The following is a 25431-nucleotide window of genomic DNA, read 5'->3' on the forward strand; positions in this document are numbered from 1 at the left end:
AGAGTGCTTGCCTTGCATGCATGAGGCCCTGGGTTCGATTCCTCAGCACCACATAAGCAGAAAAAGCCAGAAGTGGCACTGTGGCTCAAGTGGTAAAGCGAAGAGCTGAAGAGCTGAGGGACAGCGTCCAGGCCCAGAGTTCAGGCCCTACTACTGACAAAAGAAAAAAAAAGAGGAGGAGGAGGAGGAAGAAGAGGAGGACAAGGAGAAGGAGACTAAGATGGCAAAATCTCAATGCCACATTACAATGGAGCCTCAGCAATCTCAGGGCCTTGAAGTCCCTGTCCGCTCCCTAGAGCAGGGTCCCTCTGCCAGGGCCTCCAATCCGGTGGCCTTGTCTTTAGTTTGAGTCTTTTCTGTGGCGAGAATCTCATCCTCTCCCCAGACACCCCTGTTGTCAGTGAGGACCGGTCACTCAGAGGGGCCCTGGTGACCACTGCAGGCCACCCCTGAGCGATAGAGGGACACCACTTCAGGGGACAGAAAGCTGCCTGCCGACAGGGAGATGGCAGGGGCGGGGTGGGGGCTGCAGGCCTTGCTGCTGGTTTCAGGGCTCCGAGCCCGGCTCTCCTCAGGGACCTCAGTGAGCAGCTGTGTGCTGGAGTCATGTCTCCCGACCTTGATTTCATCCGCCTTTGTTTGTGCTTTAAAACCTCAACTATTTGGGTTCATCTCTCTGCTTAGGAAGTTCTTGGGCTAAGGCGGGGGGAGGGGCCGGGAGAGACCCTGGGTTTGCCTGGTGGGGTGGGGGATGGGGGACTTCTGGTGAGAGAAGAGAGACCCAGTGAGCCCCTGAAGAAGCCCCATGGATGATGGGAATCAGCAAGAACGAGGATGCTGGGCTGCTCCACGCGGACTCCTCCATTCCCAGCCCTCCTCCCTCCTTGGACCTGGAGTGACACCTGCTCCTGGGTCCCCTGGGCCAATAAAAGCAGTGCCAGGAAATTTTACAAAAAGCAGCCAGGCTTCAAGGTAGTGGGAAGCAGCCAGCTCAGGGATGAGAAAGCCGGCAAGAATGCACAGGGCAACAGCTGCAGGGAGGGGGCGGAGGGGCGGGTGCCTCCGCTGTCACCAGAGGAGAGGGGGGATGAGGGGGCGGACTGGGCCACCAGCCCCCCTCCTTTCCCCTTGGGTACCTCTACAAGGGCTGCCAAGGGCCCCTCTGGTCTGCCAATAGGGGGTAGATGGAGGTTCCTGGAGGGCTTAAGGTGGATTTGTTTCTAGAACTTTCCCTATTGCTCTCAAATTCCAGGTCCTGAGTCAAAGTTTTCATTGCTGTACTTGGAAAGAACATGGGCTTTGCCAGGCGCCCAGTGGCTCACGCCTGTAATCCTAGCTTCTAAGGAGATCTGAGGATCATGGTTCAAAACCAGCGCAGGCAGGAAAGCTAATGAGGATCTTGTTTCCAATGAACCAGCGAAAAGTCGGAAGTAGAGCTGTGGCTCAAGTGGTCGAGTGCTAGCTCTGAGCAAAAAAAAAAACCTCATACAGAGCCCAGGCTTTGAGCGCACACACACACACACACACACACACACACACACACACACACACACACACACACACACACGAGATGGGCTTAGTATCATCAGCCAAGCATGGTTCAGACACACCTCGGCTCTGAGCCCCCCGTTTCTGCACAGTGGCCCTGTCAAAGACAAGGTGGTCTGAGGCTCAAGAGTGAGACACCACAGTAGCTGGCGTGGTACTCTGGAGGGAGCTGGCTCCCCGTGTGGACGTGTGTCGTTGGGGGTCCCTCTCCCCGCTCCCCACCTCTCTGCTCTGTGGATAAGCCAGCCCAGGACCGGCTTCCTGTGACAGCCATGCATCCCAGCCTGTCTGCTCTCTTCCGCCTCCCCAGCCCAGGCCCTTTCCAGCCCTGAGCTGCAGATCAACTGCAGGTCTCTCAGAAGCCGCTTAGGGCTCAGCCGCCGGCCTGCGCTCACCCCCTAACCCCGGCCCCCTCGGGTCTGCCCGGCTCTGGCCAGGGACATGCCTACCCAGTCTCCTCTCACCATGAGGAACTCAGCTACCCATGGGCGGGGGGAAGGGAACCAGGTTTGTCTAGCAATTTCTCTCTTCATTACCTCAGTCCCTGATCAGATGTGTAGAGATGCTTATCTATCCTGAGTTCTCTCTTTTGGCTGAATATCTAACTTCCTTCCTTCTTTAGTGTCTCTCTCTCCTCCCCCCTCCTCCCTTCTCTCTCCTCCTCCCCCCTCTCTTCGGTCTCTATTTTCCCCTCTTTCTCACTCCAGTCCTTCACCTGACCAACCTGCCCTGCCCATTGCCCTGTGCCAGGTGCATCACTGCTATGTCTTCCTGGGAGGGGGAATGACCTTGAACTCATGGCCTTGCCCCCCCATCTGGGCCCTGGAGGGCAGCGGAGGCCCCTCACCTGGACGCGGGCCTCGGTGAGCTTGGTCCTCTGCGCCAGCTCCTCGCGCGTGTAGATGTCAGGGTAGTGGGTCCGCTCGAAGGCCTTCTCCAGCTCCTCCAGCTGCTCGGCCGTGAAGGTGGTGCGGCTGCGGCGCTGCTTGCGCTTCAGCGGGAGGTCCGGCTCCGACTCCACGTCCGAGCCCTCATCCAGGCGGTTCCCTGCAGCCAGGCAAGAGGGGGGAAGAAGGCACCGGTTTAGTGAAACGTTGGGGTTGGTAGGAAGCATCTCCACCCCTGTGCCCACTTGGGACACTGCCCAAGGATGGAGCCCTTCCTGAGCACAAGGAAGTTGACTGGACCAATGTAGAAGCCACCACCTCACCCAGCCCTAGAGGATTGCTTAACACCCCCTGGCAAAAACCCATTTAAAAAAAGAAGCAGCAGCCGGGTGTCGGTGGCTCACGCTTGTAATTCTAGCTACTCAGGAGGCTGAGATCTGAGGATCATGGTTCAAAGCCAGCCCGGGCAGGAAGGTCCATAAGACTCTTTTCTCCAATAAACCACTAGAAAAACCAGAAGTGGCGCTGTGACTCAAGCAGTAGAGTGCTCGCCTTGAGCTGAAGAGCGCAGGGACAGTGTCCAAGCTCAGAGTTCAAGTCCCACGACCGACAAAAAAAAAAAAAAGCAGCAAATCCCCGACCATTGGACATTTAGATTATTTATTTACAGACACGAAAGATATTCATAATGTAAAACTCAGAGGACGGTTTTATACAAAATACATTTGTCAGAATTCAGCTTCTCTCCTCCCCAATAAAGTCATACTGTACAGTAGTTGTTCCTCAATAGACTTGACCTTAAGACACAGTACCAGGTACTGTGGCTCTTTACCAAGAAAGCAAAGATTGAAAGGATCGTAGTTCCAAGCCAGCCATGGTAAAATGTTAGTGAGAGCCCTATCTTAACCAACAGGCTGGATATGGTGACAGTGCCTGTAATACTAGTGATGTGGAAGGAGACCACAGGTAGGAGGATTATGGTCTGAGGCCAATCCTGAGCAAGAACGTGAGCCCCTATCTGAGCCGAGCAGGGTGGGTGCAGCTGGCGCACTGGGGCCCCCTCCCAGAACATCACGGTCAAATGCAACAAGTCCCAAGGATTCCCTTCCTAAAACCCTCTGATGGGGATGAGGTCACAAGCCCTCAGGAGACCCCGGGAGGAGGAGGCAGACTGGGGCTGAATCCTTAGGCAGAGACTCCGGCCAGCAGAGCCAAGTCTGACAGAGGAGGCCTGGCCTTCCTGGTGGAAGCCCTCACCCCATGGCTTCTCAGTTCCTCCTTGGAGGGCAGAGATGGCCTCCCTCCGCCCAAACTGTCCCACCAGGTGACCGTGGACAAGGGCAGAAAAAGTGAACCCCCACCCCACCCCCAGCTGGGGCCCAGCGCAAGGAAGAAAACAGAGGCGATCTTTGTTGTTGTTTTTACTTTATCTTAATTCAAGGTTGCAGAGCTGCAGATGGTGGATGGCTACTGCAGCACCGGGCAGCACAGCCCTGGCAGGGGGTGCCTGGGCTCTTCTAGCTTCAGAGGAGAGAGAGGGAGGGAGAGCGGCCGGAGCCCAGAGCTGCCTGCAGATGACAATGTCTAGTGGAACTGAGCCGTGCTGGTTTTCACACCCCTGGTCTTTACCATCCCATGAATTTATAATTATATACATATGTACACATATATGTATGAAATGACACTCATTTGCCATCAACAAGAGCACTGGTTTTCTTCCATCAGGTTTTCAAATGTGCTTTGGTAATAAAAAATAAAATAACTGAGAAAATTGCAGCGGGCTACAGAGCTGGGACCAGAGCTGAAGACCAATGTTTACTTCATGTTCAATGAGGAAGGGGGGGCGCGGGGCTCCTGCCCCTCCAGCACCCCTGCTCTCCAGACTCCACGAAGGTGCGAGACTCATCATGGACTTCTGGTCTAGTTTTCCCACCCCCTCCTCTCCACTCCTGGCTGGGCAGGGATCTGGGGAACTCCATGGAAGTGGAAGCCCAGAGTGAAGAGGGCAAAGCAGGGCCCACAGGCTGCCGATGCTGAATGGTCCTCTCGGAGGAAGGCGTTGCCATAGCAACGCTCTGGATGCTGAAGAGAGCAAGTCTGCCCCATGCCTCCCAGAGACTCAGATCTAAGAGAGCACCTGCCATCCACCTGTGACTGCAGCCCCCTGAGAAAAGTCTTCTCTGAGGCCTCATGACAAGGACCATTGGCTCGTTTATGAATAGGGATAATAAGGCTCAGAGAGGTTGCCATGGAAAGAGGTCACACAGCCTGTAAGCCATTGCTCCCTTCCTGGACAGGGGTTGAGAGACTGACTGACTGGCAGAGAGTTTTTTTAAGGCCTCTGGGACTAGGATACCTAAGGCCTGGATCCTGAACTCTTTCTTTTCTTTGCTGTGTGGCCTTGGGCAAGTTGTTTCCTGTCTCTGAGCCTTGAATTTCTCAGCGGAGGAAAGACAGGATTAAAACACATCCCTTCACACCTCATGGGATGGCTTGGAGAATAGAAACAAAAACTCTGGAAGAACTGGGAATAAAAAGGCCCGTAGAGGGACTGTTATTGTTGTCAATGATGATGGTGATGAAGATGACAGGAAGAGGGGGAACGTAGGAGGAACAGGGCCAAAGAAGAAACACACAAGACCCCGATCCACGCTGATTCACTTTCCTGTACCCCACACCCTCTTGAGGCATCTTTCCCACTCCCAACCTTAGGAATCTTTCAGCCTGCAGTTAAATTCATCAACAGGACGAAGTGAGTTTGGACACAGAGTGGCCCTGCTGGATGAGACTGTGTCCCCCCTGCAGGAAAAGCTGATTGCTTCTGCATGAAGCCTGGGCGGGCAGTGGGCAGTGGGGAGAGGGGACTCGGGAACGCGTTCACGGAGCACTGGTGGGCTTGGGAGCAGCCTCCTGGCCAGCCATGTGGCTCTTGTCCCTCCCTCCCCCCGTCCCTCACCCCTGCTCCAGTAGCTGGGAGCTGCTGGTCTGCAGACAGACCTGAGAGAGTCTCTCCCCCTGCCCTCTCTCTGTCTCTCGTCTCTGCTTCGGGGACAGGGAGGTCCACACTGATCAGCCTCCCTCCCATACACGCACACCCCCTGCACGCCTTGGGACCCTCCAGCCTTATGGGGGAGAAATCAGCGGTCCTTTGAGGAAGCTCTCAGTCTCGTGGAGGTGGGTACCCCTCCTGTTCTGAGGACTTCTTCCCACAGCTTGACACCCCGGGAAGCCATGTCCACTGCCAGGTGTGCCAGGAGGCCTCAGCAATGTGGCAAGCCCCCATGACCCCTGACCTGCCTCGGCCTCCCTTTCCGTGTGGCAGAGTCTGGCCCTCCCAGGCAACCCACGCCCTGCAGCCTCCCCCAAGCCACGGCATCCTGGGCCAATGCAGGTGGACTTCAGTACCATCCTCAGAGCCTGGAAAGCATTAGCTACCAGGAACCAGGAGAGTTCATATGGAAGTTTCTAGAGACACTGAACGCAAGTGGGCGTGAGTGTGCTGTCCTCGCTGAGCTGGAGATCTCAGAGCATGGGGGGTGGGGGCCAGTGCTTGGTACACAGCGGGCGCTCTGACTTAGGCCAGGCCTCTAGGCCAGCTCTTTGCTGGTTATTTGGGGGAAAGTGCCTCATTGACGTTTTGGCCCAAGCTGCCTTCGAACTGCTGTCCCGGGACCTCAGCCTCTAGGTAGCAGCAAGGATGACAGGGATGTGGCTGCTTCCACTCTCCTGCTGGAGGAAACGTCTTGAAAGACAATGGCTGTCATTTCTGGACCTGTCTATCTTACAGAAGGTAGAAAGGGGCTGCACCCCTCCGTCGTCTCCCCGGGTCTGGGGGAGCGAGTCGTGCTGAGGTTTGGGGAGTCGGGGGCGTCTTTCTGTCCCTATCACAGACAACCTCCTCGCCCATGCCTGCACCACCCCCTCCCTGCCCCGCTCTTGCCACCTCCCAAGCCAGGCTTTATTACAGTTTAACATAGGCCCCGGCGTGGAGCGGCGGCAGAGAAACGAATCACATAATAGTTGATATGCGTTTTAATCAAGTAATTCGGGCAGAGCCGAGAGCTGGCGAGGGTGGGCCAGGCGCCCCTGAATACCAAGCAGGCCTGGGCGCAGGCCTTGGAAAATGGAAAAGTCATTTATTAGCCCAGCTGGGGGTCGCCAGGCTGGCCTCAGCAAGGCACCTTCCCGGCCCCTCCACGCAAACCACTCAACTGTAACCAGTGTGCGGGGCAGGCCGAGGGGAGCCCTCTGTGCTCACTGCCCCGGAGGCCCGGCCGGGGGACGCAGGGGGCCCTGCTGTCCTCCTCTCCTGCCACACTGCTGTTGGGCGCCCATCTCAGTGCTGGGCACTGCCCAGCGTCCACGCTACACCTCCTTTCTCTCCATACCGCACCCATGCCCCCAGGGTAGGCCTGCCCCTCGCCTGCAGCGCCTAGACCAGGCATGCGGCCTGCTGTCCCGTGTCGGTCCCCACCACCTTCCACCACCACCCTGGCTAGCCTCGAGGACTGTGTGTTCTGGCTGGTGGTCTTCACACTGCTGAGGCTCTGCTGCCTGGCACCCAGGGGCAAAACAAACATGGGCCCATGTGGGGTGTTCTCAGCACAGAGCCAACATGCCAACAGCTTGGATTTGTCCCTACACACGCATGTAGCAGATGGCGCTGTTTATACATTCCTGCCAGGAAGGGGCAGATCTAGGAAGAAGGAAGGATAGAGGGCTTGACATGGTGCTGTGTTGTTGTACGAGCAGATCTCAGAGCTGCTTTTTCTCAAGGGGCCCGAACTGTGAATCAAACACAAGGGACATCTTGGAAGAGGAGAAACTGGGTGCTGAGGGTTTGGAAGAAGCTGAGGAGAGAGTCAGGGAAGATTTCCCGGGTACAGAGAATGTAAAACTAAGGTTCACCTGCCTTGAGACAGAGCTGAAGAAGCCTCGATCTCTAACCTGCTGTTGTCCTGGGCAGGTAGCGTAGAGCGTGGGAAGGGATCACACTGTCAGAGAGGAGGGAGAATGTGGAGCCATTTAATGGAGTCCAGTTCCTGCCAACCTGGAGAAGTGGCTGCGGCCCTCTGTGCCTTGGTTTCCTCGTCCGTAAAAGTCAGGAAACCAACATTCTCCACCTCGTGGAGTCCTCTTCCATGGAGATGGAAGGCATGGCCAGAAAGCAAGGGCTCAGCACACTGCCTAGCCTGGCCCATAGCAGGTGCCTTGTGAGTAGCAGCCTTCCTTCTGAGGCTGGGAACAACTGGCACCTCTGGGTGATGAGAACTTAATTGACCTCTGTATCCCCTTGCCCCAGAGACCAGTGTGTGCCTGGCACACAACACAAAGGCAAGGAAGCGCGGATGCACGCGTGAGTGCAGGGATGACTGAGCGAATGAAGGAGTGAAGAATACATGAATGAGTGAACCACGGCCCCTCCCTGCCCCTCCCCCTTCCCATTCGCCCACCGTGGGAATTTCTCAGGGATCCAGCCACACCCACAGACCCTCACGTGCCAGCTCTTTTATAGGAGAATGTTTCAGAATGCAAGTGGTGTTTACAGAGAGGAGTGGGGTGGGGGGGGTCACTGTGGCAGGTATCGAGGGTCAAGGAGGGGGACGGATGCTCAGGATGTCCAAGCCAGCTGTCCCCTCAGAAGACACCGTCCACCCCACAAGGCACGGACAATGGGTACAGACTGAGGAGTCGGGCCTCCGGCTTCCCTCCGGGCTCACGCCCGGCTCCACGCTGAGCCCCAGGAACAGAGAGTCGGCATTACGGACCCACGTGGACCCTGGCTCCAGGACCACAGGCTCCTGCCTGCTCTGTCTGTGTTGCTCTCCTCCCTGCTCAGCCATGAGGAGGCCTGGAGGCTGGACTAGGGGAGAAGGTCGTGGAGAATATACCGGAAACCATCTGCCTATGTGTCTTGGCCCTACCCTGCTCTCTTCCTGGAGGAACCCAGTCTCAGTAGGGCCTAAGAGCTTGGTGTTGCTGAGTTCCAATATACGGATGAGGAAACGGAGGCTGATGGAGGCTATGTGCCCAGTGGCAGAGAACGGTTGAGCCCAGGCCATTGGCCAGCAGCCCCTCTTAACACCTCAGGGATGCTGAGGTCCTCCTTGCCCAGGCCTAGCTAATGCCTTCATGCTGCCAGGTGGATTGAAACTCACCTCCTCCATGAAGCCCTCAGTGATTGTGTCACCAGCCTCTTGGGCCCTGGCCCTTCCTGCCACCCTCTCAGGTCTTCTGGTAGATACATTCAGTTTGTCAAAATACCCCTCCTACTCCCGCCGTGTGAGGGGCCATTTGAACTTTGTGAGTGTGGGAACTGAGTCTGTCACCACACTGGGAACCCCTCCTGAGTAGACACCAGGTCTTCATAGTAAAGGTTGTTTTTTGTGTTTTGTTTTTAACTTGAGAATGTTCATCATTAACAGACGCTAGAAGGAACGGCGACTACAGAGTCCCGGGGCATGCATCCTCACAGACACACAGACTGGCCGGAGCCTGCCCGAGCCACAGCTTCTCCCCAACCTGCTGCCCCTCCCCTCTGGAGCCCATCCATCCACCTTCCCTTCAGCCCCCCACTTCCAGCTTTGGGGACCCCTGGGCCCCAGCCTTCTGTTGCAAGCAGAGCCAAGATCTGGTAGGGGTTTACTCCGCCTCTTCCTGGGTACCTCTCAAACCTATGTCCCCAGCAGGGACAAACCTCCTTCCCCCTGCCTTTGGATGGGAGGGAAGGAAGGACAGAGGAGGAAGGAAGGACAGAAGGAAGGATGAACACTGGGCTCATCCCAGAGTCCAGAGGAACATGGACAGGATGAGCACTCATGGAGGAGAGCCTACTTCTGCTACCCGGCACTGAGCCATGGCTCTGTCCTGGGCAGGCCTCTCCTGCTAGAATGGAAAGCGGCACCAGAACCCCCACCACCCACCCACCAGCAGTAAGACCTCACCCCAAGAGATGCACGGAGGTCAAAGCCAGCAACTTGGGGTCAGCCTGCATCTCTGGCTCCCTGGGGAGCTCAATTCACACCCAGATACCTGGGAGGAAGGCTGGAGAGAGGTGGTCTGCGGAACAGGGGTACTGGCAGTGGACAGGAGAGATGACCCCTGGTCATTTCCCCAGAGCACACACAATAGAGGAACACAGCCGACAATGGATAATCAGTTTCACAACAGTAAGGATGGAGGGTTCTCAACGCTCCCGACAGACAGAGGTACAGGTGACTGGTCCAATCCTTACACAGCGTGTGCCTGTACCGAAATGTCACGGGGTACCCCACAAGCAGGCACTCAGCCAGGCGCCAATGGCTCTCATCTGTCATCCTAGCTATTCAGGAGGCTGAGATCTGAGGATGGAGGTTCAAAACCAGCCCAGGGCAGACAAATCTCCAAATAACTAGCTAAAAGCTAGAAATGGAGCTTTGATTCAAGTACTAGTGGCATGCTAGCCTGAAGCAAAAAGCCGAGGGACAGTGCCCAGGCCTTAAGCTCAAACCTCAGTACTGACAAACAGACAAAAAAAAATAATAAACAGACAAATCGGCAGGCCGTGAAAAGGTGTTGTTCCCCCAACCCTTCCCCCAAGGACAGCATGATGAGCAGCGCTGGCTTTCAATACATGCTGGTCACAGGCGGGGTTCGATCAAACCCTTCTCTACGCTGCTCGTAGGAAAATATCACCCTGGAACCTCTTTGTGTAATTAAGATAGGCGAATTCAAATGAGAAGAGAAAAAATAATGTCTGATGTTTGAAAAAAAAGACCACAAACTGGGGGACGGGAGAAGAGGAGAAAGGGAGTTTGTCATAAGAAGATCCAGGACTAGAACTCTAAGTTGGAGGCCTCAGTAAGGACAACGGGACACCCCAGTCATAACTGACTCCTGTGGGGGACAGGAAGGCCTCAATCTGCACCCTCTGGGGCAGGGGCTAAGGGGCTTCCCTTAGGCCCAAGCCCCTCTTTCTCTCTTTGGAGGATGGAGTGGAGAAGGCTCCTCCCTCCTCTCCTCCTCCTTCCTTTCCCCCCCTCCCCTCCCCAGGCCAGGCCTGGACCCCTCGTGGCTGGCTGGTCCCTGGGTAGCAGAGGCCTTTCATAGGATGTTTCTCTGGCCTCTCTCCTCCCTTCCCCTCCTGTCTGTCCCCCCTCTCCTGTCAGGGCCCCATCAATCTAGGCAGCCCAGCCCCTCTCCAGCTGGCCTGGCCAGGCCCGTTCCCAGGCAGAGCAGGTCTACATGGAAGGTGGTGGAAAAATGTGGACAAATTTCTGATTTGCAACACTCTGGGAAAGAGTTTATTGCCATTGTTTGAGGACGAATGTATAAATAAAGCAAGGCGAAGATGGCGGGGGGAGGCTGGTGAAAGGCAGAAAACGAGAAATTTTATGGCCGTAAGGAGCGTGCTCTAATGGTGATTTTTGAGGCACTGGACCATGGTAGTTACTTAGCCAAATGATCACTGTGAAGCTGGGCAAGGGAGCTTATTTCTTAATTACTGTTACGTCGCCATGTCAGGCAGACGCCCTGTCCTGGAGCACTGGGTCCCGGGAGACACGGGCTCGGAGCTGGGTCTGGATGTCAGGGTGCTGGTGGGTGTGTGGGAGAGGCAAGGGGGAGTTTGTCACCTGCCTCCAGCCCACCCCCAACTAGGGCAGGGGCTCTGGGTCTGCCCCTACCCAGGTGCCTACCCCCAGGGAAACCACCTTGCAAAGAAGGAAAAGAGGTGTGAACTGCAGGGTCTGCTTTCAACACATTTATGCATCCGCTCCAGATCCTGTTGGGTCTGGCGCCAGTGACACACTCCTATAATCCCAGCTACTCTGGAGGCTGAGATCTGAGGATCACAGACCCAAGTCAGCCTGGACAGGAAAAGTCAATGAGATGCTTATTTCTGATCAGCCAGTTTAAAAAAAAAGTCAGACACAGAGCTGTGGCTCAAGAGGTGGAGCGCCAACCTTGAACCTTGGGGCTCTAACAGACATTCCCTCTAGGCAGCCGCAGAGGGAAGCAGAGGGAAGGGGTGGTTCCCGAGGGTCTGAGTGGACCAAGTGCTCTCACCTTGTGGTCCTCCCCTTCACAGATCCTCACTGTCCCCTTACGGATGGGGCCAGGGTCTTCTATAAGCACTCAGAGACGTACAGAGACCCAGGAGGGTGCCCAGGAGCTAGGTCTCCACTCAGATCGGGTGAGAGGAATCGCAGGCGGGCGGGGTGCTGTAAGCACAGCTCGGAGCTTCCTGGCGCCTCCTGCATTCACTCTCAAGATTTTGTTTCCAACAGGGTCCTGGGCAGGGAGGTGCTGACTGTGCTGCCAAGGGGGACCAGGGCACACACTTTGAGGACCACGGACCCACAGCAATCCAGGGGAAAGTTAGCCACAGCACCAGAGCCGCCTGCTCTGTGAGAAGGGGTCCACCATGGGAAGACAGGGACAGACAGGCCTGGGAGGTCTCAGATGGGCTCAACTGGAGGTAAAAACTACCTCCCCTGGCCTTGCTCTCGCCACCTTCCATGGTAGATGCACCATAAGATTTTCTTCTTCTTTTTGGGGGTGAGGTGGTACCAAGGTTTGAACTCAGGACCTCCCACTCTTGCCCTGCTTTTTGACTCACGGCTGGTGCTCTACCACTTGAACCACATCTTCAGTCCAGCTTTTTGCTGGTTCACTGGAGATGGAATTCACAGGCTTCTCTGCCTCGGTTGGCTTTGAACCACAACCCTCCGTAGCTGAGATTATAGTCATGAGTCCCCAGTGCCTAGCTCACCAGACAATTCTTGACAGCCACGAGCCCATCAAACCTGGAGCCAGCGGCCAGCCTCTCCTCTCACCACCTCAGCTCCCAGCTCCTACCCAAGCCCCTCTCTTCTCTCTGCATCTTTCCCTTGCAGTCCATCAAGCAGACCATCTCCACGGTGTACCAAAGGGAGACTCTGTCACACTATCAATGAAGTGATATTGGATCTGGGAGGACACTTGCCACAGGCCAACTCCAGCACAGTCTTCTAGCTGCCGCTTGAATTATCTGGAGGGGCCATGAGTTCCTTCTGTAAGGACAGGGTTTTCTTCTCATTTTTTCTCATTCATTGAATAAATGAATGAATGACTTATTTGATGGCTGGATAAATGAAGGAGGGAAATAAATGAATGAAAAACTAAATGGATGAATGAATGGATGGATTGCAAATAAATGACTGACTGTATGTACAAATGAATGAATGGGAAAATGAACTGATGGATGGATGGATTTGTGAATAGATGAGTGAATGAACTGACAGATGAGTGAATGAATGAATGGGTGGATGGATAGATTGATGAATGGCTAGATGGATGAATGGATGGATGGATTAGTGAATGAACAGATGAATGAATCACTGGATGGATGAAGGAAGGAATGGACAAATGAATGAATGGATGAACAGATAGGTCTGTTGATTGATGAATCTGATGAATCTGATGGATGGATGGATGGATTAGTGAATGAATCGATGGATGAAGGAATAGGTGGATGAATGAATGGATAGACAGATCGATGGATTGGTGAGTGGATGGATGGATTAGTGAATGAATAGATGAATGAGTGAATTAATGAAGGAATGGATGGGTAAATAAATGAATGAATGGGTGGATGGATGAATAGGTGGACCTATGATTGACAGTTGGATGGATGGGTAGATTAGTGAATGAAATGATGGATGAAGGAATGAGTGGATGCATAGATGAATAGATGGATGTATCAATGGATTGATGGGTGGACAGATGGATGAATTAGTGCATGAAAATATGAATGAGTGAATTGATGGATGGGTAAAGGAATGAAGGAATGAATAGGTAGGTAGATGGATGGATGGATCTATCAACAGATGGATGGATGGATGGATGGCCTCCCTCTGCATGCCCCTATCTGTGCACTCGTTTTCTGCGTACCTGCAGACACCTACAGCAGTTTGCTCTTCCAGACAACGTGACTGCTGGTGAGTCTGTTTAGATCGTCTTACACAGTAATCTCATTAGAGATGCATTTATGCATCACCAGACGCCCGGCCCCATGCTGAAAGCGCAGCGAGCCAGCTGCACAGTTGCAAGAGGTCTGGAGGATGGACGTTCTGTAAACCAACAGCAGACACTCCACTACATCCCCCCATCTGCATCCAGGTGCCAGGTCCCCTCAGAGGCCCCCAAATGCAAATGTAGACTCACTTGCTTGGCTTGCCAGAGAGCCTCCCCACCCCCACCAACCCCTGGGGACCCCTCATGCACCCTGTTCTCTGAGCGTCTCTCTAGAGAGCTCAGCATCTATAGATGCACGGCTGGAGGGAACGGCTTTTTAAAGGGAGTTAAAATCCAATTTGCCCCTGCTGCTTACGCCTTTTCTAGTTTGATGTGTTTTTGATAAAAAAAAATATATTTTTTTGATCAATAAAAATAAAATCTGTTACTTTCACCCTGTGGCAATTATTGCTCTGAGCTCTGTTGGCTGAATCTTGATAGAATAAATAATGTTATTTTCCCAAAATGTGGCCAGCCATAGGATAGTTACATTAAAATAGCCCAGAGGTTCTCAGAGGGGTGAGCACCATACTTTGAGCCTTTTGGAACTGGGGTGGAGGGTGGGCTGGGGTGTCTGAGTGGAGACAAACCATCTCTGAGGGTTTGCTTTGGGCCACACCCTCAGCTTTGTGTGTATTACAGGTCATCTAAGCTGGTAGGAACAGATGCCAACCCAGTTCTAAGGGAGAGGTTCAGAGTAAAGCACTGACTTACCCTAGGTCACACAGCTATGGGTGGGGCAGATTGGGGAGCTGTCAGAACTTGAACCCGCCTAGCTACTCAGGAGGCTGCGACTTGATAAACTACTAAGAAAAGGTGAGAAATGGCACCATGGCTCAAGTGGTAGAGCTCTGGCCTGGAGCACAAAGCTCCAGGGGACAGCACCCAGGCCAAGTTCAAGCGAGGAGGAGGAGGAGAACTTGAACCCAGACCCTTCTTTTACATTCTCTCTCCACTCCACACCCAGGTGTCTACACGGCCACTTCTGTTCTTCCCTTTTCCTCCTCTCCCTCCCCTCCCCACCAGGCTGGGCAGGCTCCAGATAGGCCAGGGAGCACCCATGAAAGGGCCAGGGGCTGAGGTGAGAATGGGACCAGCATGCCGTCGATTATATGGTGGGAAGGCGCAGGTCCACAGTGCAGGGTGCCAGCCCCAGATCTGCTGGGTGCATTGGCTCCGTGCACACAGGCAGGCTTATGATTCCTACAGTGGAGCTGCAGGATTCACATCCGGACCCCTGAGCCCCCATGACACTGGGAAGGAGACGGTCCCTCGGCGGTCCATCTTCTTCCCTTCCCAGCCAGAACTCCGGCCTCCAGCCCCTCCTAGCTCAGCTCCTGCAAGCTAATTGAATTCTCTTGCGAATAAGAGTACATTGTACAGTTCCTGCTGAGGGCAAGCTTGTTTTTTTTTTTTTTTTTTTTTTTTACCATTTCTTTTCTTTCTTCCTCTTTAACAACCCGCGATGTCTTGAGGAGGTTTCCTTATGGCCGACACCCTGGAAAATTATTCTATCTCTCGTGTATTCATTTTCTTTCCTTTCTTCCTTCCCTTCCTTCCTTCCTTCCTTCCTTCCTTCCTTCCTTCCTTCCTTCCTTCCTTCCTTCCTTTCCTTTTTCTCTCTCAAGGATTTCTGCTCCATCCCTGGGCCCCTCTCTCCCTACCTTGTGCTCAGAATGTTCTAGTCCTTGCCTTTCCCTACCTCAGAAGCAGAGCCCTGCCTTCCTGCCCCCAGTGTGGAAGAGCCGGTGCCCCCCAGGGCAGTCTGGGGAACAGAGAGAGGGTCTTTCAAAAGTTTAGGAAGCAGTGGTCGTGGCGGGGGAGGGGGGAGGCCCGGGGCAGGGAGCAACGCGGTCGGCTCCGCTTTGAGAACCACCGCTTTGGCCTCCAGAGAACTGGACTGGTTCCAGCACTTTTGAGGTAGGAGCGGGGCGAGCCCAGAGCCTTTATTGCTCCCATCGGGTTCCCGTTATGTGTCAGGGAGAAAATCATAAACAAATGGGTCACATTTCCATTTCTGAAGGCATCTCTAGCCCAGCCTCAGCCTTCCACGTTTAGGGGTCCCTCCTCCTTAACTGACACCTGATGGGAGAAGCCAGGTGGACAGTGAGTCCCCCTGGCCCAGGCAATCTGGGGGGGAGCGGGGAGGGGGACCGCTGGCCAACACCGGCTGGGCAGCCCGGCCAGGCCAGCGAGGCTTCCTATGGGATTGGAGTATACACATGGCCGATGCCCCCTGAGTCTGCAGACATGGACCCTATGTCAGTAAGTCTCATGAATTAGGGGTTGAGAGCACTGTGTGTGTATATGTGTGTGTGTGTGTGTGCGTGTGTGTGTGTGTATGTGTGTGTGATGGTCCTGGGGCTTGAACTCAGGACCTGGGTGCTGTCCCTGAGCTTTTTGGCTCAAGGCTGGTGGTCTACCACTTAAGCCACAGCTCCATTTCTGGATTTTTTTGGGGGGGGGGAGGGTTAATTGGAGATAAAATATGTCATGAAAGCCAGGCACTGGTGGCTCACACCTGTAATCCTAGCTACTCAGGAGGCTGAGATCTGAGGATCATGGTTCAAAGCCAGCCGGGGCAACAAAGTCTGTGAGACTCTCATCTCCAATAAACCACTAGAAAACTGGAAGTGGCGCTATGGCTCAAGCGGTAGAGTGCTAGCCTTGAGCTGAAGAGTGCAGGGACAGCGCCCAAGTGCAGAGTTCAAGCCCCACAACTGACAGAAAAAAAAAAAAAAAAGAGGATGTCAGTCTTAGTCTCTGTGGCTGGGGCTTCCTTTCTGTATCAGAAGTCAGTCCAGCCCAGGGACCGGTGGCTCACACCTGTAATCCTAGCCACTCAGAAGGCTGAGGTCTGAGGATCGCGGACAGACAAATCTGAGAGGATTTCATCTTCAGTGAACCACAGAAAAGCTGGAAGTGGAAGAACTGTGCCTCAACTGGTACAGTGTTGGCCTTGAGTGAAAAACAAAAGCCAAAAAACAAAACAAGGGACAGATAGCATCCAGGCTCTGAGTGCCAGCCTCGGTACCGGCAAACACAAACACACACATGCACACATGCATGCATACACACACAAACAAGACTACATCCAAGCCAGCAGCAACGTTAGTCCCTACCCACTGTGTCATCCCTGAGCAAACTGAATTCAGAGAGGGGGAGTGACTTGTCTCAGGTCACACAGCAGCTGATCTCCCGCCCCCCACTCCATTCCCAGGGATCCCTGGACACACACACTTGGGAGTGTGCCATTGTAGGGTAGAGAGTAGTCAACAGACAGGGGTCTCCTGAAGGTACCCCTAATTGTGGCAGGCACATCCAGTCCTGTGAATGGGTGATCCAGCCAGGCTGGGGCTCCTCTTCTCCCCAGGGGCACTGAGGGACCAGTACGTCAAGGTTTCGGAGGCTGAGAGTGAGGTGGCCCCAGCCCAGATACCCTGAGTAAGGCACGTAGCCCAGCATGAAGGTTACAGATGGCAGAGCAGGGGTGTGAGGAAATGGAGGTAAAGGAGATGACCCCGCCCCCACCCCTTGTCCCCCAGTCCCTGGGCCCCAGACCCCTCCCAAGGGCCCCCGGGGGAAAATCGACACAACACATGCACTTGACTTGCTACATCCTCCGAGCCCTGACACGCTGTGGGAAGAAACCTGAGGAAGCAGAGCCTGTCGGGGGAAGAGACTCATCTCCAGCCAGGCGGCTGAGTCACTGTTTACCCAACGTTGCCTAAGATGTGTCCAAACAAGAACCAGCCAGGGGTCCCTCCCTCTGCTGGGCTTCCAGACACACCCCTGCCCAAAGCCCAGGTGCCCCGCACGCAGCCCTCCCCTTGGAGATACACGTGCCAATCCAATCCTAGGGGACATGTCTATGCAAATATATGCAAAGTATATGCACAGCTATGCAAAGTATCTGAGTGTGGGTAGGAACTGGGAAAAGGGGAGCCATCTTGACTTCCATAAATGTTTAATAAGCATGTATTAGGTGTGTCTACTTTCTCACACTGACCTGCCTTCGAAGATGCCTGTGGCCCTGTGGACAGCTCGGGTGAAGCTTTTTATTAAAATAAAACAGGTTAAAAAGGCAAAGATGGAAAGTGTGGCTTGGTCATAGAGCTATCCACAGTGAATCACCAACGAATCACTACTTCAACACCCACCCCATGCCTTTAAACACACACACACACACACACACACACACACACACACACACACACACACACACACACACACACACACACACACTTCATTGGTCAGGAGCAGCTTGGGTATCCAGAACATTAAAACTCCCTGTGTTGAGAGCCGCCAGTGGCTCACGCCTACAATCTTAGCTACTCAGGAGGCTGAGGTCTGAGGTTCATGTTCAAAAGCAAAGCCCGAGCCAGTTAAGTCCGTAAGACTCTTATCTCCAATGAACCTCCCAGAAAACTGGAAGTGGCACTGTGGCTCAAGCAGTAGAGTGCTAGCCTCAAGCAAAAAAGCTCAGGGACAGCACCCAGGCCTTAAGTTCAAGCCCTACTACGGACCAAAGAAAAAAAATTCTCCCTTGAAAAACTCTGCAGCCAGGGGTCAAAGGCAGCTGCTGTGGGCCTGGTAGGTCAGACTCAGAATTCCATGCAGCCTACACCAGCCAGGCTGGGGACAGAGTCGGGCAGTGTTGGGAAGGAAAGGAGCCTGGTACAGGCAGGTGGACACCGGGTTTCACTGGGGAAAGACCCAAGACAGGACCCTCCCCAGCCACCAGGGCTGCTTGGACAGATCCAGGTTAGAGGTCCCTTCCCAAGAGGGCAGGTGTGCCAGAGGTCTGAGGGCCACCACGGAGGAGGTGATCTGCCTGCCTCCACTGTGTTCTTCGCGTTCTTTTTAATGCTCTTCAACTCCACTTCTGCTCAGACTAGTCCTCCATTGTGATGACTAAAGGATGTTCATTTTCCTGCATCTGATCTCAGCCCTTCCCTCCAGCCCTGTCTGTAGAGACCCATCTGCCAGAGTCTCTTCCTCCATGGGCTTCACAATCATGGATAGCTCTGCAACCTGGGAGGAAGGTTCCCCTGTGTATGCCAGCGGCGGTGGTTAGGCCAGGCCTCAAAACCCAACTCTTCAACTTGACAGCAAAGCCAGATCTATGGATCTGCAGTAGGAGGGACTGAAGTCAGACCAAAGGAAAAACTGCCCCACCTCAGTAGGCCAAAGCGCCATAAAGCAGCTGCCATGGTGGAATATCTCGGGGCCTTTCTCCAAGACCCCCAAAAAGGCTCCCAACCCCCAAGGCGACCTCAGAGCCCCCTCCACACACCAGGCAGTCTGAATTTCTCCCAGGTGAGTCGGAAGGGAAATTCAATCTTGTTTCCTTTTCTCTGCACTTGCCAAGAGCTTGTTTGCTCTGAGATGCCAAGAGGCCCAAGGCCTGGGTGCCTTGGCTTCGCATAAATGACTTTCAAAGCCTGTCTTCTTTTGGGGCACTGCTGCGTACCACCTGGGTGAGCCCGCCCCGAGCCTGTGCCCAGCCTCCACGACTAGCCAGTGCCATCTGCAGTTACCTCCGGCTCCCCCAGCCTTTCCCACGGGTCACAGCCAGAGGGACCTGACCCACAACCGGGGCTGAGTGACAGCTGGCTGGAGTCCTGTGCCACCGTGGGCTCCAGGGTGTCTACTACAGAGAATACGGTGCTTGTAGGTGTGTCCACCTGCATGCTGGTCTTTCTGGGGCTCAAGGAGAGCCCTGGCCCCACCCCAGAGCCAGCTTCCCAAGACAGAGGCCAGGTTGGACTTGACCTTTGACCGGGACTGCAGACCTACTTGAACTTGACCTTTGACCTGGACTGTAGCTCTACATGAACCTACAGAGCCATTACTTTGGAACAAGATGAGTTGAATGGCTGCCTGGGGAAGGAAGCGGCAGTTGGAACAACTTCTACACTTCCTTCTTCCCAGGAAGCATCACCATTTCTACAGCGGGAGCCCACCAAGCGTGCCCAGGCACAAGTCTTCCATTCTGTGGGGTGGCTAGAGACGTGTGAGGAATGAATCTACGCCTGGTTATGTGGTCAAGACCTGGAAACTGAGAGCTACTAATACTTCAAGACCTGGAAACTGAGAGCTACTAATACTTCAAGACCTGGAAACTGAGAGCTACTAATACTTCCAGTCAGCTCTGCTGGTTTGAACCCTGACAATCAGAGTTCAAACCCAGCCTGGGAGAGAGAATGTGAAAGTCTTATTTCCACTAAAAAGCTAGAGAGAGACAGAGAGAGAGAGAGCGCGCACCTACTATGTATAGGGTCTCTGCTGAGCTATTGAACACACATGCTCATAGCTAATCAGACCTGGCCTACAAGGGCACATGAAGAAACTGAAGCACAGAGAGATGCTGCCACTTTCCTAAGGACTCAAAGCAGAGCCAGGATTAGAACTCTGGGCTTGCGTCCAGCTCACTGGAGACTGGAATGGAGATGCCCACACTACAGGGTATGGCCAGCCCTACTGAGCTCTGCAAAAAAGCCTGGTGGGAAGGCTGGCCTGTTCCTTGGGGAAGGCCAATCATTATCCCATTTCCCCATTGCCCTCAGGCACTGGGGCGGACTGACCTGTCCAGAAGGGGCTCAGGGACAGGAGTTCCTGGCCCCCCAGATGAGGGGGTCCATCTTCGTATGTGAACAGGAGAGAGACAGAGCCCACAGGCCCCAAGCCCTCAGCCCACACAAGCCTGGCCTCCCCTACCACACTGTGGGGGCTGAACAGGCAGCATTCTCCCCTGATGTCTCCATTTCCCTTTTTGTAAAGGGGAGTGACTGGGCTGGGAAGGAGGCTGCTGGCTCTGGACAAGCCCAGCAAGCTGTGAAGTGGGGTTCATGTCAAGGCAACCATAGCTTCAAGCCTGGACCCCAGGATGGTCCTTGCCCCCATCCAGGGGGGCCACCTTCCTGACCTCAGCACCTCCTGTGCCAGGTCACAGGCAGACCCCCTGCTGTGACCTCCTGCCTCCTCCCCTCCCAGAAGACAGTCAACAGCTGGGAAGGAAAGCCCCAGATGTGGCTGTGTGCCGGGGCCAGGAGGGAGGAGGGATAAGCCCCCACCCGATGCCGGTCAGCTGTGCTACCTGGAGCCTCTGCCCCATCTGTCAACGCAACAGGGTCACACTGGAAGCTTCTAGAGCTGCCACCTAGGAGGCCCTGATGTCAGAAAAGCCCTTCAGCCCCAAACCCCAGCCCTAATCAAAGATGGTGGGAGCTGGGAAGGGGCGGTGCAGCCGGAGACGGTGCATGCACACATGTGCACATGCACGCACACATGCACGCCACACACAAGTACATGCTTTGTTAAGGCTGGAAGGCCAGAGGGGCTCCAGCCTCCCCAGGCTCCCTGCTCCCAGGCAGGGCAGAGGCAAACTTCACGGCTGTGTTAAAGTCAAGGAGCTGCTCCTGGCCTTCAGAGAACTCAGTCCTGTTACCCTACCACAGAGCCAAGCTGTGCTCCAGGCCTCTGTGAGTCCTTCTCCTGAACTCACGATGGGGCCCAGTCCTCTGCGCCTTCCAGAATATTCCACAGGACATAAGAGTTAAAAAACCCCAATTCAAATCCCAGCTTTCACCTGGGACCCCCCAGGAAGCCACACCACTTCTCCGGACCTCGGTCTTCCTTTCCATTCACAAAACAGAGGGACAGCAAAAGCTCTCAGAGCCGATGGCAGATGTGCCCACCTCTCAGACAACAGCCACCACAGGAAGAAGAAAGCTCAGCACCTGCCGGTGATCCACAGCGGAGCGTCTCGTCCTGTCCCAGAAAACACAGTCCTGGACACATCTGATCGAGGCTAGGAGTAGCCACTGTGCCACTATGCCTTGGTGAAGGCAACACCGGGGTAGATATGCACACTTCTCTACAGAGAAACGTCTAGAAAATCAGACGCCCAAACTACCCAACTGTCCACCTCTGGAGTAGAAAGCAGAGAAGGACAAACTTCACTTTCTACATTCCTTGAGGGTTTGCATTTCTTTCACAGTATATTGGTAACAGGAAGGACTAATACAAAGGTGATGGACGATAGAAACCAGCTTTCCTTTTTTAATTCCACATGGAAGCTATGGTTTTAATCTCGGGATAAGACAGGGAATAAGGAAGGACGGGAAGAAGGAAGGGAGGGAGGAAGAGAGGGAGGAAAGGGGAGGGAGGAAGGACGGATAAATGAATAATGGATGAATAACTGCCGGATGAATGGATGGATGAATGAATGATGGGTGAATGAATGATGAATGAGTGAGTAGCTGAATGGATGGATGGATGGATGGATGGAGAGGGAAGACTCAGCTGTGAACTCTGATAGTTCACACATACTCCTAATGCGATATCACCAGTGAGCATCCGTTACTGCAGCTCTGGGACTGGAGTTATCTTTCTACCCACATTCAACACCCCCCCCCCCGCTCCTGAAGTACAGACAGGATGACAGACCGTCCGGCATGGGCCACACACTCTAGAAGCACTTGCTTCAGGCTTGGAGACAACAAAGCTCTAGGTCCTTCCAGCCCACCAAGGCAGGTGGCTTCTTCTGTTCCCAGCAAAGCAGCCACCACAGCCGCCAGCCCTGGTGCAGACCTCCAAGGACCCCAGAACAGGCAGAAAATACACCAAGCCACCCTGGCAGCACTGAAGGGCTGGCTTCACCCTCCTCGTCTGGAAAGGCCTTTTCATTTCCCACCAGGTTAGAGTGAAAGCCAAAGGTGTTTCCTGCACCCCTTAAACAAACAGACAGCGCTGAACCTCCCCTTGCCTGCCTCCTCCGCCACCCGGCCATTGGAAGGCTTGGGTAGAGGGCAGGGCCCTGCACCATTGTCACCGGTAATTAATGGCGGTAATCAGGCACTTTTCTAAGCTTCAAAGGCCCAGCCTGGCCACCCGAGCTCTCATCCGTCGGCACAAAGCCAGTATGGGCCCCTCCACACTCTGCGTCCCACTGTGTGCCAGGCATGGCACAGGGCACGCGGCTGGGCCCCCACAAGGGAGTGGCAGTGCTTGGAGTTGGAACCGCCCAGACCACACAGAAGGTGTTTTCTTGTCACTACAAGATGATAGGGAAAGGGTTGGAACAGGACAGGCCCAGGCTTGGGCTTCCAGAGGGACCGGCCATGGTCATCTTCTAGCATCTGAATGCCCACAGAACTGACATCTAATTTAAGAAAGAGATGATGGGGCAGGGGAGGGGGCGAAGATTAGGAGGGCTATAGCAAGACGCATGGGTGGGAGGGGAGGAGGGGATGCAGTTCACAACAAGAAACAATCTCATTCTACTCCCCCAAGTCCGACTTTCCCCCAGCCACTGGCCCTCTCCCATCTCCATGACAACTTTGGCAATGCCTAAGTGGTGTATGTTTCTCTGTCCCCCACCAACACCGGGGCCTTCAAGGGCAGAAATGCATCCATATCCAGCAGTGCTAGGCCAAGATGCACTGGTCAGCTGATGCCCAGCTCGCTTCCACGGTGACTAGACACAGTGGGTGTTCCCACCCTCCTTCCTGGGCCCTCACTGGGCACCCAGGTTTCAGCTCATCTTTCCCCTCGGACTATGGACTGGCCTGTACCTCCAAAAGCCACTGGATCCTTACAAAGACCTGCCAGGAAAGCGTCGTAGCTCTATTTTGCCCCCACTCCCTCTGCATCCCGTGCACCCTTCCAGGAGCCCCATCTCACAATCCCTTGCTGAGCGATCTTTCCTCACCCTCCCCTGGGCTACGTGGGACCAACCTTCCTTCCAGCTCCCTTCTGGTTTTTCACTCAGGATTCCTGAGTCTGAGTTGCCAGGCTAGTTTATAGCCCTGCCGGCCTTCTTGCCCCCGGTCTGGACTCGGGGTCTCCAGGGCGAGGAGGGGCTTTTTGAACATGCTAGATACAGGTTACAGGGGTCAGAGGTCACAGCCCCTCCTCAGGGGAAGTTCAGCCAGAATCATGCATGAAATACCAACTCTTATCTGGAGGGAGGGGTCGTCAAGGATGATGGGTCTCCCACCACCTTGCCTGCCCACCCCCCACCTCCTCATCTCTGGTCCGTGTCTAGTCAAACACAGCATCTGGATTTCCCGTTTTCTTCCCTCTGGAATTCCATCTTTAAACCAGAAAATACCAAAGGGCCTGGGGGCAGGCGAAAGGATTGGGCTGTGAGCTTCGGGCAGGCCTGGCAAGCCTGAGCTGCAGGTTGGAATGGGGCTTCCCCAACTCAGATGGGGAAACTCGGGCATCATAGGACATCATAGGCCCTCGCGAGGGCCTCGGGGGCAGAAGTGGGCCCCAGTCACAGCCCTGCTCCAAGGTCCCTTCGTCCCTTTGCTACCCCTTTCCCCAGGGGAAGAAAAGCCCATCGCGATCTCAGGGGGAGATGAACGTGGATGCCCGCTGTGCCTGCCTGGCCAGGAGGGGCTGGTCAGAAGGTGCAGGGAGGTACCCTCCAGCCACAGCCTCCAGGGGCATCCACTGTCCAGCCCCCTGTCCTGCCCAGCAGCATAGATCACACAAACATGAGTGGGAAGGGGAGAGAGGGAAGACAAGAATGGGGTGGGGGCTGGGCGCCTGGTGGCTCACGCCTGTCATCCCAGCTACTCAGGAGGCTGAGATCTGAGGGCTGTGTGGTTCAAAGCTAACCCAGGCAGAAAAGTCTGTGAAACTCTTATCTCCAATGAGCCACCAGAAAGCCAGAAGTGGTGCTGTGGCTCAAAATGTGCTAGCCTTGAGCAAAAAGAGCTCAGGGGGCCGAGTTCAAACCCCCTGATCACCACCATCAACAACAACAAAAGGACAGAGCAGGGTGTCCCTTTCTCCCTCACCACACACAGGCTCACGTGTCTCAGGAAGGTTCTAGATTCAGGTAGCATTTCCTGAGCACCTGCTCAGTACCCAGCACTGTGCTGGAACTGAATCTGAACTGGGCCCTCATTCCTAAAGACAGCAACCCAGCACCAGACACCGGAACCAGGAATCCTCAGCACGCATACACACTCCCGTGCACACTCACTCATGTGTACGTATGAGCCTTTGTGTGCTGATATGCGTGCATGAGTGTGTCTACATGTATGCATGCACCTGTTTGTGCACGTTGATATGTACACACAGGCTTGTGTCTGCACATTTACGCCTGCACACTGCATGCAAATGCATGTATGCACGTGTCTGCGTGTGCCAGCAAAAATGTGTTTGCACATGCTCATGTACACACACACACACACATTGTTCCTCTGCCTCGCTGCGAGCAGTTTGGACTCTTCTCTTCACCGGGATTGTGTGCGCCACCATGCCCTCCCTTAGTATTGACAATTAATTAAGAAAGGATTCTCTTCATGTTCCTTCTTGTCAGCCCTGGCTGGATCTCCCACAGCCTTGCCTGCCCTACTGTATAAGGGTCAGGTCCCAGCAGACCATGCCCGGCACAGCTTTTGCCTGGACACCCTGGCCCAGGGATGAGATGGGCCTCCAGTTTTTCCTGAAACTGGCAGTTGCCAGCCCTGGAACTGTGTTCTTGAGATGTAAGAGCTCACGCCTGTCATCCTAGCTACTCAGGAGGCTGAGATCTGAGGATAGTGGTTTGAAGCCAGCCTGGGCAGAAAAGTCTATGAGACTCTTATCTCCAATCAACTATGAAAAAAACTGAGTAGAAGTGTGGCTCAAGTGGTAGACTACCAGCTTTGAGCAAAAAAACGAAACAGCTCCCAAGACCTGAGTTTAAACCTGAATACCAGTACAAAACAAGATGCCCTTCCATCCTGCCTGGGTATGATCCATAACTTGGGAACCCACAACAGCAACCTGGATGTCACAAAGTCTATTCCCAGCTCAGGGTCTAGAAAGCATCCAGGAATGGGGTGGGGGGCGGGGGGCAGGGGACAGGGCAGACCAGAGAGGACAGAGGCTGTGAAACAGCCAACTCTTATTCCTATCTACTCTCTGAAACATATGGCCCTGGAGGAGAGGGGAGGGC

At 54.4% G+C, this 25431-nt stretch overlaps 1 protein-coding gene across 3 annotated transcripts in view; it reads right to left on the reverse strand.

Annotated features, from left to right (window-relative positions):
- Positions 1-25431, reverse strand: part of Pax7 (paired box 7) — a 91316-nt gene that overhangs the window by 40697 nt on the left and 25188 nt on the right. For 2 of the 3 annotated variants that reach the window (XM_013033443.1, XM_013033448.1), the window contains exon 5: positions 2396-2595. In XM_013033443.1, the coding sequence (XP_012888897.1) occupies positions 2396-2595 (200 nt within the window). Of the gene's footprint in view, positions 1-2395; positions 2596-20609; positions 20616-25431 lie in introns of all 3 variants that reach the window. The other variant, XM_013033455.1, reaches the window with a different exon arrangement.

The sequence above is a fragment of the Dipodomys ordii genome, unplaced genomic scaffold (assembly GCF_000151885.1).
Source record: "Dipodomys ordii isolate 6190 unplaced genomic scaffold, Dord_2.0 Scaffold6, whole genome shotgun sequence".
Taxonomy (NCBI): Eukaryota; Metazoa; Chordata; class Mammalia; order Rodentia; family Heteromyidae; genus Dipodomys; species Dipodomys ordii.